Here is a 17,133-nt window from a genome sequence, read left to right as displayed (position 1 = left end):
ACCATTTGATTCAGCAATCTTGCAAGGAATGTCTGGGCCCATCCCTTGTTATCCCTTCCCTTCTCTTGATAGCCCGCAGCGCCAAACTCTTTAACCATCTCATGCAATGAACCCAAAGCGGGCTCATCGTAGGTGCAGTAAGCACTGGACGCCACTGGATCCATCATTAACCAGCAGCATTTCGAAGAGCTGCCTCGTCAGCCGCCTTGTACCAATCTGTCTTCATCAGATAAATGTACTCGATCGCCGCGACCCTATTACCCCGGTTAGTATTTTCCTCTGACTTGATTTAACTAGGGAACTCACGAGAATGTGCCAACAGTGACACCTGCCCACAGTCCATCCAGCTTCCAGCCCAGACCAAAAGCCAGCGTCAGCGAGATGGGCAACGAGAGAACATAGTACGCAATCAGATTAGCTGGTCCTCCAATCGACTGCTTGCCGATTCCTCGGAGCAGTCCGTGGGCTCCAGCTGCGAGACCATCAAACACCTGCATCACAGACACAATCGGGATCACAGCTCCTACGAGCTCCACCACGTCCTCGTCCTTGGTAAACAGAAGGGGCAGCTTGTATCGGAGGCTGGTGTATAGGGTCAAGTTGAACATTCCGATAATGCAGGCAGCAGCAAAGGCCTGGAACTTGTTGTTAGCATCTACTGACCTAGGCACCAGCATGTAAAGTAAAACAGCAACTCACCACTTTAGCAGTCATCTTGGCAGGATCGACAAGCCCGGCTCCGATCAAGTTGGCGATTCGGGTCGAAGCAGCGATCGACATAGGGAATGGAATCTCGTACGAGAGAGTTGTAATGGTCGCCAGAACGCTCTGTGCGGCAAGATACTCGGGACCAAACCGACTTGAGCACAACGTGAGGATCTCAAAAGCCAGCCATTCCGCCTCAACCATGATCATGCCCGGTAGAGCAAGTCGAATCATGACCCACCAGTTGCTCAGAGCCCTTCGGCTGAAGCCACCCCAGCACTGGCGGCCGTCAATGAAACGGACGTACAGGAACAGGAAGATGGGGAGCAGGTTGTTGCTGATAGCCACGGCCGTGGGAGCGCCGACAAAGCCCCATTCCAACTTCCACACCAACAGCCAGCTCAGGAACACGTTGAACGGCGCTACGATGAGAAGGATGTACGTCGTCGCCCGGAAGAGGCCTTGAGCTTGGGTAAAACGCTTACCGCCCTCAAACAGGATGAAGCCAGGGATGCTGAAAATCATGACCCTGAGGTATTGTCCTGCTAGGCGAGCTGACTCAGGCTCAGGAACTATTGACGCGATGATGCCCTCGGAAAAGTACCATAGCACAGCGACAGGGACAGACAGACAGAACAAGAAGCACGTCATACGCTGAAACTGAAGACCTACAAGATGCTTATGGCCCGAGCCGTACGCTTGAGCACATAGCGTATCGAGACTAGTTGCGAGGCCCTGGAACGGGGCCAAGCAGCTGATGGCTGCAGACATGTTGGCCACTGCAAGAATTAGTTTGACCGTTGCTGCGAGAGACTGCATGTTGTAGGTAAGCACTTACACGAGACAGCACCCAGTTCCATCTTGCCAATGCGGCCAACGGCAAAGATGCTGGTGACGTTGATAGAGTACTGCAGGAGAAATGTGACAATGAGCGGCCCCGAGTATGACACAATCGTCTTGGCCTCTCGCTGCCAAGTCGTCTTGATCCGGTGCTCGGCCACGGCATGCTCCCATGTCTCGCTGAGATGCTCAGTGCCGCCATTCTGGGCCCCCAAAAGAGGTGCCGTTTCATCAGGCGGCTGGACAGTGACAGCGGGCGTCTCTTCATCCTCGCCCTGCGGTACCTTGGTGCTAAAAAGGCGGCGGTAGAGCCTGGGGAAGAAGCCCTGCGATTTATGTGCGTGCTTTGGTGGAAGGACGTGGTTGTCTCGCAGTAGACTAAGCTCAGCGTTGCGAGACTGCTTCCGTTCAAGAGCCGTCAGGCCTGGGTCGGCAAATGATTGCGGGTTTAGAACTGGCCGAGAGCCTCCAAAGGCGACGCCGCTTGGTCGACGGTACATGAGCGGTCCCGTGCCAAAGTCAGATACCGAGGCATCGTCGTCAATGGCGTTGTCCTCAAAGTCATCATCTGAACACTCAGCGATGTCTCGAGCCAGTGACTGCTCGGCCAGAGGCGATCCAACTCGCCATGATGACGATAAGGCTGGATGCGCTCCAGGGCCATGAGGGGTGCCATACGGCGAGGCTCCGGTGCCCCTACCGATTGGATCCATGGAACAGCTCGTGCAGCCGTGAGTTTTTGGGATGAGGTGTAGATGTAGCTTCAATCAAGAACAATCAAGTGCTCAAGTCTACGCAACAGACAGATTTCTTCAATGCGTGACGGAAGAGAACGAACGCCACCACTCAAGCTTCAGACGTGGAGAAGAGTGATCAAAAGAGAGTTGTACAAGGTTTCACACTGCCGGGACCTCCTCTCTCGAGTCAATCGGCTCTGTAGACAATGGCTCGAGGCGTGAAAATGAAGAGATAGAGTCGTAAGATAGAGTCGCAAGGTAGTTGCGGAAATGTAGTCACCAGAGTCGAGCTAAAAAGAGGCGAGATGGATCAACTTGCTTTTCAACGCGGACGGCAAAGCTTTCGGGTTAGTTTAGCGTCGACATGACCCGCCAGCCACAGCACAAAGGGCGTCCGTCAAGTCAAGGTGGAGTCTTTGCTATCTTCGGCCCGGCCAACTGACTCACTCCTCCGCTGACCAGCATCCATCTCGATTCGGCAAAAGACTTGCATCTTTCGCTACCTGCCGGCATCCCACCCACCTCGGCTGGCGGGGAGTCCGATGCCTATCGTATGGTTGGTGGATCTCGAACCATGCGGGGGTGGATCTTCGCTCAGGACCGCCTGTGGCCTGTGAGGTGCCCTTCTTCGTCTGTCATTGACGGCTCAGAGGCTGACAACATGAGTTGCTGCAGCTTGGGTAGCTGCCAAATCTTCTGTATAGTATAATGCCATTGGATCAATCAACCAGTTGCCTAGGGGCCAGATCTTAGCCCCCGTTTATCGTTCCCCCCACGCCCTGCCCATCCAATCAGGCTCGCTATGAACCATCGTCGCAACCCATGGTATTTCGTCGCTTCCATATCGTTGCAACGGCGTGTTGTACGGTATTCGTAGCCCAATTAGTGATCGCTTCTTCTCGCTCTGTTCTTCAGGTTTGGTGTCTGGGACATCGGTTTTGAATGTTCCAACCATGATCGAATCTGTCTCCAGCAGCTCTGGCCAGACCAAAACTCCAATTTCCCAAGATGCAATGCGCATTTCGCCTGTAGGGCGTGCAGCCTCGCCCCAGGCCTGCTTTGAAAGATTGGCCGACGTCAAAAGGGCCCAGTCGATGGATGACTTGTTTGATCTGATATACGTCTTGATGTGTGGCGCTGCTCTTTTTCGCCCGCCGTCCTTTACCGTAGCGCCCTCGGGGAGTTCTGTCGTCCATTAGGTACAGTCCCAACTGATTTCTTGTCATAGATGAACTCACTGGCTCCACTAGGAGAGTCATTTGCCCAGTGATGGAAAATTGGGCGAAGATATTCCAGCTGTTTTGCTTGCTGTGCCGACTGAATCTTTGTGTGGATGGAGCCTCCTGATGCATACCCATCCAAAGATCTCCGAATCTCGTCAGCAGTCGGAAACACGACCTTGAACTTGGGCTTTCCAAGGCTAGGGTTCTTGCAACGGGACAAAGGTTCAAAGAGAGTTTTCTTCAGCCAGTCTTCCTTTGCTCCCAGGGTAGCGATCGAGGATATCTGAACAACAATCTCCGATTGCTCTTGGTCTTCGCATGGAACTTGCTGCAGACATCTCTTCAGAGCAGCCCAACCCCATGAAGTCTCAGACAGATCGCGGATGTTGTGTCTACCAGGCACGCTTGCAACAAGAGCAGCTTTGATGCTGGAAAAGTCGTAATGGACGAGCTCGTCAGTCAGGGCCTTGCATGTGATTTTGCGCCTATCGTATGCCCGCAGATAGTTTAGCAGGTCGATTTTAAAGCGATCCCCACTACCGACGGGGTGATCTTCAGGAGAAGAAGTAGTATGAGTTGGCGCAACCGTCATCTTAGGAAGAAGAGGTGATTTCCAGATGCCATTTGTCATGTTGGTCCAGTCTTTGGAGATCATATTGGCGGTGTGGATGATGACTTGCGCAGTGTCGTCATGTCTGAATAGAATCATCATCTTGGAATGATGTGTTCCAAACATTTCCGGCATAGGAGCAATGTGAATTTGGACATTGTTGAATTCTGCGGCTGCTTGCTAAATGATATTAGCGACTTGAGAGGTTGCCAAACAGGGAGAGAGAGTTCCTGCAGCTCGACCGTAAGTTCACTCGAGAGCAACGTACCTCTATGGCGATTCGACTCTCGTCCTCGCGCTTCCAAAAGCCGTGTACGACGTGCACCTTAACAAGATGTCGTGTATCAGGGTCGAAAGCATCCATTAAAAAGTGGATGTCGTGGAGGAAGTTGAACTCCCAACATTCTGCAATGAGGGGGTCACCAAGCAGGTCTCGCAGGCTCACTGCATCCCTGTTGTCCTCCTCTGATAGGTCTTGTATCCAGGTCAGCTGCCAGGGAGACTTGATAGTCGACACCTCACGTCGCCTCCTTTTAGGAGGACTGATAGGGCGTTGTAGCGATTCGAGGATATGAGCCTGAGGGTCTTCAACCCGTTGACGCTTGGCTGGACGATCCATCCCCCCGTTGAAAATTGGATTCTTGGCCGATTTGGTGGACAGATGATTTTTCTGTGCGTAGTAGAGAGTCGTGAAACAGTGAGCTGTTGGCTGTGGAATCCGTGACAAGGTGCTTTTGTTGTGAGCACTAGTGTAAGGTCGGGGAATACAGGTGCCTTGTGTTGCTAGAGAACGAAGTGTAGGACGTGAAACAAAACCAGGCATAACTCAGACAGAGTCACCGGAGATTTCTTGGGTGTTTGCAAGAGAGAAGAAGGGAAATTCCGTGTGTGCTTTCGAGAAGAAGGAAGTCCAGGCATCTACATGTGGTTGGTTGAATCCATCATCGAAGGCAAGCACGGTCCTCTGTCGTGTGCCTGTTGAAGCAGGTACGCATCACTATAAAAGACAAGCCCCGTGTGGCTCAGCAGCCGATGCGCGGGCCCCGGTGTGGCGTCGAATTCCAATGGAGAACGTGGTCTCGAACTCCAGATGCGCCTCCTGAATGCCATCCATCCCGTCTCATCCCCTTTGTCGTCTTACAAAGCTTTTCTCTCTATCTTCGCTTTCGCCTCTCATCATCATCTACTTTTGCGCCTGGCGAGCGCGATTGTGGGCTTGCATTTCTGGTGTTTTTTATTTCTTCTATATCGCGATAGCTTCAAATATTCCGCGACTGCGACTACCATCGGCCGATACGACCGCCACTAATTACCTACCTATTACTACATTGTCCCTCTCGTCTTGATCATCGCTCCCCCACGCTCCGACGAGCCGACTCTGCCGTTCCCATCTCAACGTCCTCTTAGATCGTTTACGCCGTGCGTTCTGATCTGCTTCCTTTAACCGACCGCTGTACACGAGCCTTGCACCGACAAGGTGCGCTTCGCCCACCATGCGTTTCTCTCCCCTCGCGGTGCTCGCAGGGTTAACAGCCTTGGTGCACGCCGAGGAAGAAGCCAACCCGGTCACGGATCCCACTACTTTCAATGGAGTCTCAGTTCCTCCGTTGCTTGAGTTGTCGCCTACAACTTGGGAGGAGGAGCTCAAGAAGAACAAGTTTCTGATGGTTAAGCACTTCAGGTACTTGGTGCTCCTCAATCATCGCATAGCGCCTGCTCACTTATTATCAGCCCGTACTGCAAACACTGCACCCACTTTGCTCCGACGTACCAGACCCTGTACGAGTTCTACTATACCTCGAAACCCCAAGCCGACGGCGTCGATAAGTCCTTCTCAGAGTACTACGACTTCAAATTCGCCGTCATTAACTGCGTTGCTTACTATGATCTCTGCATGGATCATAATGTCATGTCATACCCGACTACAATCCTCTACGGAGACGGAAAGGAGATCCAGAACATGAGAGGCATCAAGAACATGACTGTGTTGAGTAGTGCGATCGAGAAGGCTCTTGCAGTTCCACACCCAGGTCGAGCTGAGATCCTCGAACTCCCCGAGCCTGGCGACACAGTCTTCCCTAAACCCAAAACTGAGGAAACGACAGAGCTCCCCGATGCTGAGAAGAAGGAACCAGAGAAGGATCCCAAGGCGGCTGAGGAGAAGCCTGTCGGCGAAACCACCGAAAAGCCCCTGGAAAAGGCCGCTGAGAACGCGGCCGAGGAGCCCGCTGGTAAGGCCCCTGGCAGCTCGCTCGACGACATCACCGAGACCCCCAAGGAGGCAGCCAAGGACGAGACGCCGGAAAGCCCCAAGGAGTCCACCGCCGCTAAGGAAGGCGAGAAGTCGTCATTTGGCGATGATTGGAAAGTCCCCAGCACTGGTCAGATGCTCAAGAAGACCAAGCCCAAGGACGCAACGCCGAAATACAACCTGGATGGTGTCAGCACCCCCTTGACTCCTGACACCTTCCCTAAACTTGTCACCAACACGAAGGACCCCTGGTTCATCAAGTTTTACGCCCCTTGGTGCTCTCATTGCAAGGCGATGGCCCCTACTTGGGAACAGCTGGCCAAGAAGATGCAGGGAAAGCTTAGCATTGGTGAGGTCAACTGCGAAGCCGATCACAAGCTTTGTAAGGAAATGGGCGTCTCGGCGTTCCCCACCATTCTGTTCATGCAGGGCAATGAACGAGCGGAGTATAAGGGCCTTCGCGGTGTTGGTGACTTTGTTGAGTATGCCGAGGGAGCGCTCGAGGTTTCTGGCGGCATCCTTGATGTGGATGCTGCCTCCTTCGCTGAGCTTGAGAAGAGTGAGGAGGTTGTCTTTGTTTACTTCTATGACCATGCTACCACGACAGAGGACTTCAAGGCCCTGGAGGCTCTGCCGCTCAACCTCATCGGGCGTGGCAAGATTGTCAAGACGAACGACCCTGAGCTCTGCACCAAGTTTAAGATTACGACCTGGCCTAGACTATTGGTTTCGAGAGAAGGCCGTGCGACCTACTATACTCCTATCACCCCTGACGAGATGAGAAATGTTGATGAGCTGGTTTCCTGGATGAAGTCGACGTGGCTGCCGCTTGTCCCCGAGATGACTGCCATCAACGCCCGCCAGATCATGAACCACAGGCTCGTCGTGCTTGCTGTCCTCAACCGGGAGGATGAAGGCCGATTCCAGAACTCCATTTTTGAGCTCAAGAACGCGGCCAACGAGTGGATGGACCGTCAGGTTCAAGAGTTCCAGATGGAGCGTAAGAAGCTCCGCGACGCCAAGCAGATGAGGATCGAGGAGGCCGAGGAGCGTGATGACCAGCGTGCTCTTCGCAACGCCAAGGCCATCAAGATCGACATGGACTCTACTCGCCGTAAGGAGGTTGGTTTCGCCTGGGTTGACGGAATCTTCTGGCAGAGGTGGCTTGCCAGCACCTACGGCATCGACGTCAGGGATGGCGATCGTGTCATCATTAACGAGGAAGATGTAAGTACTTCCCTATATCTGACACTTTTGGACAGCATTAGTTACTAACGGCATGCAGCGACACCAGTTCTGGGACACGACTCCCACGGGTAACCACATCATGATCAGCCACACATCCATCATGGACACTCTGGACAAGATTGTGTATGGACCCAACCCCATCTCTCCCAAGTACACCATCAGCTCGTTCGCCAAGTTCTTCTTCGACATCCAGATGAGCTTTGTTGACCGCCCGTTCCTCTCGTGCAGCGTCGTCGTTGCCATCTGCTTCGGCGTGTACTACTGGTTCCGCAACCGCACCCGACGGGCTCGTGGCACCTTTTTCCGCATGGATGATTCACTGGGTCTCAAGGATGGCTTGCTTGGCCAGAACGGCAACGCCAAGTCTGACTAAGGGACACTGTGAGGGATGACAGCAGTGTGAGATGGGAACCAGGCCGCTCAGGATGTGGCTCCTTGGGCCGTTGCCGTGTCCCGAGACATGTGTCCGGGGTTGAGAGTCACGGCGGTGGCCGCAGTCGGGTTGTGTGGCCTGATGAAAAAAGCAAGTAAGGGGTTGATGGATGGGTTCGCATTAGTTGGTCGATATTGTCGAATTACGGAGTTTTCTGGGTTTGGTATTTACCTTGCTTGGTACTTGGGATCCCCATGCGTGGCACCCTGTATACTAGTTGATGTGGAAACGCACCGCTTGCATATGTCAGTTACCGTTATGCCTTGCTCCCTCGCTCGCCCGCTCATTTGTGTGTTGTGTTGCGTTGCTAGCTTGGCTACACAAGTTGGCCCTTTTCTCTCGTCTCCGTCCTCGGGCTGCGCAGTCGTTGATGTGCGTATTGCATGTAGTTCAACGGTCTGGGAGCTTGCATCCGTGGGCATCCGTCGCGGCGGGCCGTGTGGGAGAACGGCCTGCACTTGGCATGGTGCTTGGGTAAAGCCAGAGATGACAATATGGAAGAGTACAGCTCGTGAAGAACAAAGTGACATTCACTAAGATGGTCCAGCAAGACACAAAAGTACCAGCGTTAGATGTATCCATCCGCGTCCAATCCACCCATGTGCCACATCCAATCTGCCCTTTCTTCCTCCCTCCAACTATCTAGGTGTAAAGCTCATTGGTAAGATCGTTGAGAGCCAGACCCTCCTTGGCAATATCGTCGACGTCGACAAGGAAGTCGAGAGGCATCTCCACAAGGGTACCGCGGATGCGCGACAGCCACTGCCTGACCTCGTTGACACCGCCGGGGAACTCCTCGCGAATAATGTGGCCGTACTCGATCTTGCCCTTCTTGGCCTCCTCCTCGGGCTTCTGGCCCTTCTTGCCGGGGATGATGAAGTGACGGGCAAAGAAGTCGTCATAGTCCTTCCAGGTGCGGACGTGGTCGTTGGGAACGGGGTGAAAGGCCCTGCTGAAGGTCTCGGTGTTGACGCGCGCCGTGTCGGTCCAGAGCTGCTGGAACTTGGGGTGCAGCGGGTCGCGGACCAGGAGGTCGGCTGGGGAGCCCCAGTCGTATACGTTGGGGTCACGGTCGACGGGGGTCCAGTTCTGGTTGGGCTGATCCCAGCGCTGGTCGGGGATGAGGCCGAGGTGCTTGCGGAAGATGTAGCGCCGGAGGGACGAGGCGAAGCGGGAGGCCGTGTAGGGGCGGCCGTCCATGTAGGACTCGACGGGGGTGGGATCCTCGATGACAACAGCGATCTCGGAGTCGTGGGATCCTAGCTGGGAACGATCGTTCAGGTTGGCTGAGCCGCAGATGACGAGACGATCATCGACGATGAGGAGCTTGCTGTGGATGTAGAGCTCCTCAGTCACGAAAGAGTTGATCTCATCCTCAGGGTTGCCGTCCCAGCGCAGGTCAGTAACCCTGGGACCTTGATCCATGTAGCAAGAGCTGATGGTATCGAGAGTCCTATCCGCAACCTTGTGGGCCTCTTGCTGATATCTGTCGTATCGATCGTGTGAGGGGCGAGACTGGCCGGACTGGTTCTCGTACGTAGTCGTCTTTTGCTCGTATCTCGAATGCTCAGAGTATCCGCCCCCCTGATACTCTTGACGCTGTGGTCGACTGTCGTACCTCGACTCTTCGTGTCCTCCCTGGTACCGACCAGGCTCCGGTCTGCCGTCGAACCTTGGGTCCGCGCCGGGGTGACGGTAATCGTCGCGCTCAGGTCTTCGGCCGTAGCCTTGAGAGTCGGGTCGGCGGCCATAATCGTCATCATGTGGCCTACCGCCATAGGCAGGACTGGAGTACCCCCCTTGGTACTCCTGGCGCTGAGGTCTCCCCTCAAAGCGAGGGTCGGCACCCGGGTGGCTGTATGGATCCCTACCGCCCTGTCTGTTTTCTTGATATCCTCCACGGTAGTCATCATCCCTGGGCCTACCACCATATCTAGAGTCAGAATAACCACCACGGTCGTCATCCCGATCATATCTACCACCAGACCTCTCGCTTTGGTATCCCCTAGACTCGGATTGATATCCTCTAGACTCGGAGTATCCACGGTTCTCGTCACCACCACGATAGTCTGAGTCAGGGTAGCCACCAAGTTCCTGGTCCCTTTCCCTTCTCGCCTCTTCGTAGGACACACCAGCGCGGGCCTCCACATCGGCCATGGTTCGAGACGTGTTGATGCGGTCATAGTTGCGGAGGTTGTAGAATCCAATGTACCTGCCAGGGTCACGGATACCGGCCTTGCGGAGTTGTTCGATGATACTGTAGCCACCGCGGCTGATCGAGTTGTACTGGAATTCCATAATGGCGCGAGTTCCCAGTGCCTCCTCGGCCTGCAGGTCGCCGGCAAATGCAGGGACGGCTGGCATGAGCACCCAGACGTGGAAGGGTTGTCCTTCTTGAAAGGCACGGACGATTCGGTCCACAATGGCAGCACCGATCTTGTTCTTAACAGGACGCTGCTTGTCATCGGTAGCGGTGATGAAGAACTGACAGACTTAGCATAGTCAGAGGAACAGTATCAGACGTCATACCTGATTCTCGATATAGACAAAGTGTCTGGCGTTGCGAATGGCTTCGGTGTATGCATTGGCGATGGAGTGTTCGACAGGATGACCAGAAGACCACTCAGAGCAGCTACAACAAGTCAGACAGGGACAGCAAGGTGAGATTTTCCTCAGCATACCTTCGAGTCAGCTGAATGCGAGGCATTTCACCATCGCGGGATCGATGTCTACGGTGACGCGGCTCATCATCATCATCTCCAAACGACATGAGCTTGTTCATGCCACGGCTGAAATGTTCCGTAAAGCCGCCCAGGTAGTCATCGTCCTCTCCCGAGTGACCACCCCGGTGACCAGAGAAGTTTGACGGTGGTAGCTCGAGCTTGTGATACTTGCCTGGGTTCTTCTTGGCATATTTCTCCTTGAAAATGAAGTTCCTACAGGGGTTAGCAACAGGCTCTATACAGTGAAGTTGGCACCTTACCATCGGTCGACGAAATGATCGACAAGGTTGCTAGTGATGGGTCCGTTCATGCTCAGAGCGACATCAGACCAGCCCATTCTAGAGCTCTTGGTACGGTCAACTATCAAAGGTCAGGACGACACGCTCAGGAGTGATACATGGTTCCCCTACGCTTGTTCTGGTTCCAGTCTTGAACGTCGGCAAAGTCATAGACTCGGGCATTGTTGTAGTCCTGTCCGGGGAAGATGATGGCGTCCAAGTCACCAGGATGAGCGTCGGCGATCGGGTGGCCTATTGATGTGAGTAACGGAAGCAGGGGCAGCACCCAAGTAACTCACTGCTGGTGTCCCATCGTCCGAAACCTGGGGTTGTTGTTAGCAATTGATGGAAATCAGCACATGGTAATTGCCCATACACATATCAAGTCCACCCATAAAGGCAAGTTTTCCATTGTCGACAACGAGCAACTTCTCGTGGTGTGCCCAGTACAGAACAATGCCGTCTGCAGTACCATAGACAGCCTTGATGGCATCACCAGAAGCCTTGGCCAGATCCATGTTGGTCAAAGCCTTGAACGACTTGCCCAGCTCCTTGGTGAGGTCATAGCCAGTAGGAAGATGGTCAGGGTGCCGGAAAACGCGGATATTATCGCTGAGTTTCTCTAGAGAGGTTCTCGTATGCTACCAGCGGACATGTTAGCATGCCTTCACGGCCCGTCGGTCCCGATAGAGCTCACCGCCGAATTCAGAGTGAGGGCTGCCTCAACCTCCTTGTAGACGATGATATAAACCTTGACACCCCGGTCGGCAGCGGCCTTGAGCATACGGTCCAGTCGATATTGCTCATTCTTGGCCGGAGGACGACGGAGGTACAGCTCAGGGCTCAGCCACCAATCGAGGATGAAGATGTTCTCCCGGGCCTCTACCATGCGTCAGATAACCGCTTCTGGATAACTGCAAGTAGAAGGGTTGCTGCGACTCACGCTCAATCGCCTGCGAGACGGCCCAGAAGTAAGAGGCGCCGTCGACATACCACTTGGCGTTGCCGCTAGACTCTGGGGCAAAGGACTGGTAGCGGTTGTTGGCGGTCTGCTGAGCGTTATAGCTGTGGCTCCCTCCGCCGTGAGATTCAGAATGCTGCTGCTCTTCCTTGCCGCCAAAGGCATTCTCAACCTGCTGGCTGAGACCCTCGACGTGCTCGCCGACCTTTTTGAAGAAGTCCATGTCGTACGACGGGGCACGCGACCTGATGTTCAGAGACCTAGAGGGATATCAAGACACGGTTGGTGATGGGGCAAGATGACAGGATAAATGCAGCTCGAGCTGTAGCTGATTAGCTTATCCAAGATGCAGGTAATCAAGCAGATGACGAGATGAGGTTGCAGTGACAGTGACAAGCTGACGCCATGGAACGGCCCGAAGTCAGCGGGTAGAGGAAGATGATGATTCTCGGAAGATGCATGAAGCGGAGAAGCAATGGATGGATCGATCAATCGAATTGACTGGAGCTGAGCTGAGCTGAGCTGGACTGCCATTCATAGACGGGCATCCACATGCCTTTCAGCCCGGCCAGGCCTGTCTGTGCCTGACTGAGACTTTCCGCTCAATGACAAGCACCCTGAGAGCTTCTGGACCCCGCATCACGGCCTCTACGTAATCTGCAAACAGGGCCAGCTTGAATCGTGAAAGCTGACGAGTAATAAGTGATTGAGTACGTAGATAGGTACCTACCTATCCATAACAACTTCAACTTCAATCGAAACAGGAATGATGGCTGAATTGTTAGTTGCATACAAGTTGGTCGCCAAGCATTCATCACTCATCAACTAGTTCCACTGCCGTCCATGGATCCATAGCCATGTCCACATTTCCATCACCAGCGGCCTCTCGCTTATCGAAAACACCACAACTCAGTCTTAAGCATACTAGTTACCTGCTGTACCTAAAAGGTCCCGGATTGTCGCGTGCCTGGCCCAGCAAGAGCGAGCATCCATGGATCCTGGCCGATCCTCCTTTCGAATGCCGGGCCCTGCTCCCGGGTTCATGGAAGCTCGTCCATAGGGCTCTCCCCGGGCAGCCACTTGACGGGATGCAGCACTTGGGCTGTATACCACCCTCTTTTAAAGAAGACCATGGCCCGAGTGAGCAAGGTGACCAGTTAGCCCCTTCTTCACCGACTTTACCTCTCAACTCAACAGCCGAGGATGTTGATATCTGAAACTCGTCCTGGTAACCGAAATATCGTGGTCCTCTTGTTGCTTTTCCCAACACTCAACGCCCGTGTAGCCGCAGCAGCACCGTCTTACAGGCCAAGCGGCAACAGTGTTTGTACATGGCCGTGTGTAGTTTGTACAAACGCTGGGTCTTTTCCTGATGCTCATGGGGCATGTTTGGGACAATGAACAACTGTATGAGCGCAACTGGTGCCCATCTCGTCCCTCAACATCGTCTCAGTGCCCAAGAGACAGCCCAGGACACGCACGTCCAAGACAGCCACACACGTTTCAACAGCTTGCCAACTGCCAGATTCGTAGGTGCGCCATTTATTCCGTGAATCTGCTACGACGGTGGCGTACAACCCTCTCACGGTTCCGCTGCCTCGACAGGATTCCACGTTTGAAGGTGTGTGTCGTGCTCCTGTTGATGGAGGGCTGCTGCGTGTAGAGGTGGTGCAGGACAGGACAGCGGAGCCGTTGCGGCGGGAGCTAGAGGGTCCCGGCAGGTGCAGTCACCCCCGTCCACCGGCATCCCCCTTGAGCACTATGGGGCGGACTCAGGGGCCGGCGCCGGCGCCGAGACGCTGGAAGGTGCTGGCACTCGCTGTCTTCCAGGGCTCGCTGCAGTGGCTTGCAGGGGCTTGGAAAATTCGGATGATTTTTTTTTCACTGGCGGCTCCATACGAAACCTTGCAAATTGGTGGATGGGTTGTGATTCTTCTTCTTCTTGCTGGACGGAGGATTCATCAGTGAATTCATTCATTCCTGTCATTTCTGGACTACTGACGGAGTACCCATTCCGTCGACATTCACCCTTTTTAACTTCCTGTGCCGATATTCTCCGAAACCGTCACCTTCTTGATAACACAAGAGTACTCTTCTCTACTCTGCCTCTTCCTCTCCCTCATACTAGCTCTACTTTGCCCAGTCGTTTACGTTACCAGTCAATTGAGTTGAGTTTACTCGGCCTTCTCCTGGATCTGAGTCTAACCTGGGATGTCTTGGTCTTGGTCCGCTTGATCGGAGAACGAACCAATATCCCCTCATCAATAAGCCTCTAAAATCTTGCCCAGCCCAGCATCAGCTTCACCAACCATCAACTTTACTCGACCAGCCTCTGCAACTCGTCGTATATCGCCTTTGGGCAATCGAAACCAAACCTGTTGCGGCCCAAGTTGAAGACAACCACAAGCCCTACCCCATATGGGCTATGCATTGACATCCATCTATACTCTTACTTGACGGCTTATTCACAACTACCACACCCCTTACTACACAGCTTTTGTTCCAAATACTCTCAGCTCATACGAATTACTTGTTCAAAATGTCTGGCGCAGGAACGGTAGCCCTCTTCTCCCCGAGCCAACACGGCCACTTGATCCCCTATCTCGCCGCCATCCACGCATCCTGCATCACCCATGACCGCACCATCGCCACGTTCCTCCCCCCTCTATCCCACGAGAAACTCCTCGCCTGGTGGAAGGAACGCATCGCAGAGGTTGCTGATGGCAAGCGTCTCATCTTCATCCTCCTCAACGAGTCTGAACCGGGTTCTCGGCCGAAGGGGTCCGATGTTATGGGCGTTGTCATGCTTGCCATGCCCTCCTCCGAGACGGGACCCTTCCGCGGCGTCGTAGAGAAACTACTCGTCCACAAGACGTTTCGCGGCAGGGGAGGTGCCAGGACTTTGGTTTCCGCTCTCGAAGCTGAGGCGGCGCGGCGCGGCAGGACGGTACTGGTAAGTTGGATCAGGTTACCCCCTGTGTTGTCGGAAGAAATGTTCTAACCGGATTGGTCTCAATTATAGCTCCTCGATACCGAAGCTGGAAGTGTCGCGGAGGAAGTGTATAGAAAGTTTGGCTATGTCGAGCTCGGCCAGATCCCCAAGTATGGTCTGAGTCCAACAGGGGAGCTCAAGGACGGGACCTTCTTTTACAAGCATCTCCAGTTGTGAGGTATGATGCTACCAGACGTGGTCCTATGACAGGAGCTGTAGGCGCGAGGATTGGTTTGTTGCTTGTTTCAATACCTAGGTAGTACTGTAGAGCCTCCCGGAAAGGGGGTCGGAGAGCGAGGCGACTCGATTTTGCTGTTCTCATGGATTCTGGCCGGCGAGGAGCTTTGGTTTGATTTTAGATCCCGAAAAGAAAAAAGATGAATTGTGAAAGGAGCTCAAGGTTTCTGTCTGCGGTGAAGTTAACCCTTTTGCTATTAACACGCAAAAGAACCCAACCACTCATATATCTAGGCCAGCTTTCATACCAAATATCAATGCAAAGTAGGTATCAAGAAGCACGGCACCAACGACCATCGGCTGCATTCCTGTATCGACCAATGTCTTATATCGAGGACATCCTGCTCCATTACTACCAATGACTGCACAAATAGCAAGAAATGTTGATACACAATTCCAGAAAACGCCAACCACCCGGGTTCACAACTTTTTGTACATGATCTACTCGTCGTCCGCCAGCTCCTCGACCTTTGGCGCCTCATAGTGCCGTTGGTGTACACCAGTCTTGACCTGGGTATCTGTGCCTGTCGTCGTCGCGCTTGTAGGCGCAACTTGTCCTGTAGCAGCGGCGAAGGCAGGGTTGGGGCTGGTTCCGGGAGCAGCCGCTGCTGACTTCTTCTTCTTCTTCTTCTTTTCCGTCTGTGGTCAAGTTAGCATTCCTCTAGTTTCACCTTGACTAGACCTCTACTAACCTCATGCCAAGCCCACACAGGCTTGAAACTGTCCACGAACGAGACATCTTCCCAAAGGTTGGGGAAGAGCCACAGACCGGGAGGTGTCGTGAAATAGGTAATGCAGAACAGAATAACACGGAAGATGGCCATCACAAAGAACAAACCAAGCAGTCCCAGCAAACCCCAGCTGAGGTAGTAGACTCCTTGGCGGAGCACCAGTGGCCAAAGAGGGTACAGGACGACAGCGAAAATGGCGAGAAGAGCCAGAGCAGCATAAATCTGGCGCTTGATCTGGCTACCCTCCCACAGCCAAATGTAGTACATGTCGTCCTTGGCCTCTTGTTGTTGCTCGATCTTGACGGTCCACTGACCCTTGACACGCTTGGGCTTTTTGCCGTTAGGACCAGCCTGGGGCTCGATCTTGGAAACTCGCAGGGCGAGCATGCTCAGAGGCAACAGCTTGAAGGTATTCTCGAGGGAAGCTCGGTCGGTGATTTCAGGCAGGAGGGGGTTCTTCTTCCGGGCCTTTTCGTATGCGGGGGACTGCAGGGCTCGGAGGGCTCGCTTGACTGTGCCATGTTAGCGTGTGAATAGCTTCATGCGCCGAGCCAACCTACCTCGAAACATGTCCTTGCGCTCGCCGTTCAAAATGACAGTTCGAGGCTTGAGCTCCTGGCCTCGCAGGAACTTGGCCAGAGCGATAGCCTTGGGGTTGGGAGGTCCAGGAGTAATAGGCTGTGGGCGACCCTGCTGTGGGTGAGAGTGACCGTGGCCATGTTCGTGGTCGTGGTCGTGGTCGTGGTCATGGTTGCAATCGGGGCCATGAGTGTGGCCTCCTTGCTGTGCCTGTTGCTGGGCGCGCATTCGCATCTGCTCCTGCGCCTGCCTCTTGATGTGCTCAATGAACTCGGGCACAGTCATGCCGGCCTTCTCGGCGTCGATGGCGAGTTGGCGCTGCATGGCCTGGATCTGCTCGGGCGTCGGTCGCTGGCCCGGCATGGGCATGGGAATCTGGCCCGGCCCGGGCTGAGGGGGTGGAGAGGACATTGTGCAAGGTGGTCAATAAAAAGAGTGTAGAGAAGAGTTAGTTCAGAAAAAAGAGGAAAACGAACAAGCACGGTGGTGAGGTGAATTAAAGAGATGCGGGTTGGGAGTTTATTATGAAAGAGCGAACATGAACTGCCACTTGGACCACACTGTGCCAATCATCTCATAGCTCAC

At 53.9% G+C, this 17,133-nt stretch overlaps 5 protein-coding genes across 5 annotated transcripts; 2 read left to right on the top strand and 3 right to left on the bottom strand.

The window, feature by feature from the left end:
* Positions 1-302: 302 nt before the first annotated feature.
* NECHADRAFT_34138 (uncharacterized protein) lies at positions 303-4,734 on the bottom strand (the record flags this gene model as incomplete). Its single annotated transcript, XM_003045906.1, has 6 exons — positions 303-635; positions 700-1,484; positions 1,544-2,306; positions 3,214-3,467; positions 3,521-4,295; positions 4,384-4,734. The coding sequence occupies 6 exons, from the start codon at positions 4,732-4,734 to the stop codon at positions 303-305; spliced, it is 3,261 nt and encodes a 1,086-aa protein (XP_003045952.1).
* Positions 4,735-5,608: 874 nt separating this feature from the next.
* Positions 5,609-7,987, top strand: NECHADRAFT_76304 (uncharacterized protein; the record flags this gene model as incomplete). Its single annotated transcript, XM_003046474.1, has 3 exons — positions 5,609-5,796; positions 5,847-7,593; positions 7,652-7,987. 3 exons carry the CDS (start codon positions 5,609-5,611, stop codon positions 7,985-7,987), a joined length of 2,271 nt encoding a protein of 756 aa, XP_003046520.1.
* A 702-nt stretch (positions 7,988-8,689) lies between these two features.
* Positions 8,690-12,232, bottom strand: NECHADRAFT_66296 (uncharacterized protein; the record flags this gene model as incomplete). The annotated part of the gene is made up of 9 exons (XM_003045905.1): positions 8,690-10,531; positions 10,577-10,679; positions 10,939-10,983; positions 11,031-11,130; positions 11,181-11,300; positions 11,348-11,371; positions 11,425-11,689; positions 11,746-11,930; positions 11,992-12,232. 9 exons carry the CDS (start codon positions 12,230-12,232, stop codon positions 8,690-8,692), a joined length of 2,925 nt encoding a protein of 974 aa, XP_003045951.1.
* A 2,316-nt stretch (positions 12,233-14,548) lies between these two features.
* On the top strand, positions 14,549-15,178 carry NECHADRAFT_76302 (uncharacterized protein; the record flags this gene model as incomplete). The annotated part of the gene is made up of 2 exons (XM_003046473.1): positions 14,549-14,962; positions 15,032-15,178. The coding sequence occupies 2 exons, from the start codon at positions 14,549-14,551 to the stop codon at positions 15,176-15,178; spliced, it is 561 nt and encodes a 186-aa protein (XP_003046519.1).
* A 501-nt stretch (positions 15,179-15,679) lies between these two features.
* Positions 15,680-16,959, bottom strand: NECHADRAFT_90911 (uncharacterized protein; the record flags this gene model as incomplete). The annotated part of the gene is made up of 3 exons (XM_003045904.1): positions 15,680-15,877; positions 15,931-16,481; positions 16,530-16,959. The coding sequence occupies 3 exons, from the start codon at positions 16,957-16,959 to the stop codon at positions 15,680-15,682; spliced, it is 1,179 nt and encodes a 392-aa protein (XP_003045950.1).
* Positions 16,960-17,133: the final 174 nt, after the last annotated feature.

The sequence above is a fragment of the Fusarium vanettenii genome, assembly GCF_000151355.1.
Source record: "Fusarium vanettenii 77-13-4 chromosome 2 genomic scaffold NECHAsca_18_chr2_1_0, whole genome shotgun sequence".
NCBI lineage: Eukaryota > Fungi > Ascomycota > Sordariomycetes > Hypocreales > Nectriaceae > Fusarium > Fusarium vanettenii.
This window is presented reverse-complemented; position numbering and strand designations above follow the sequence as displayed.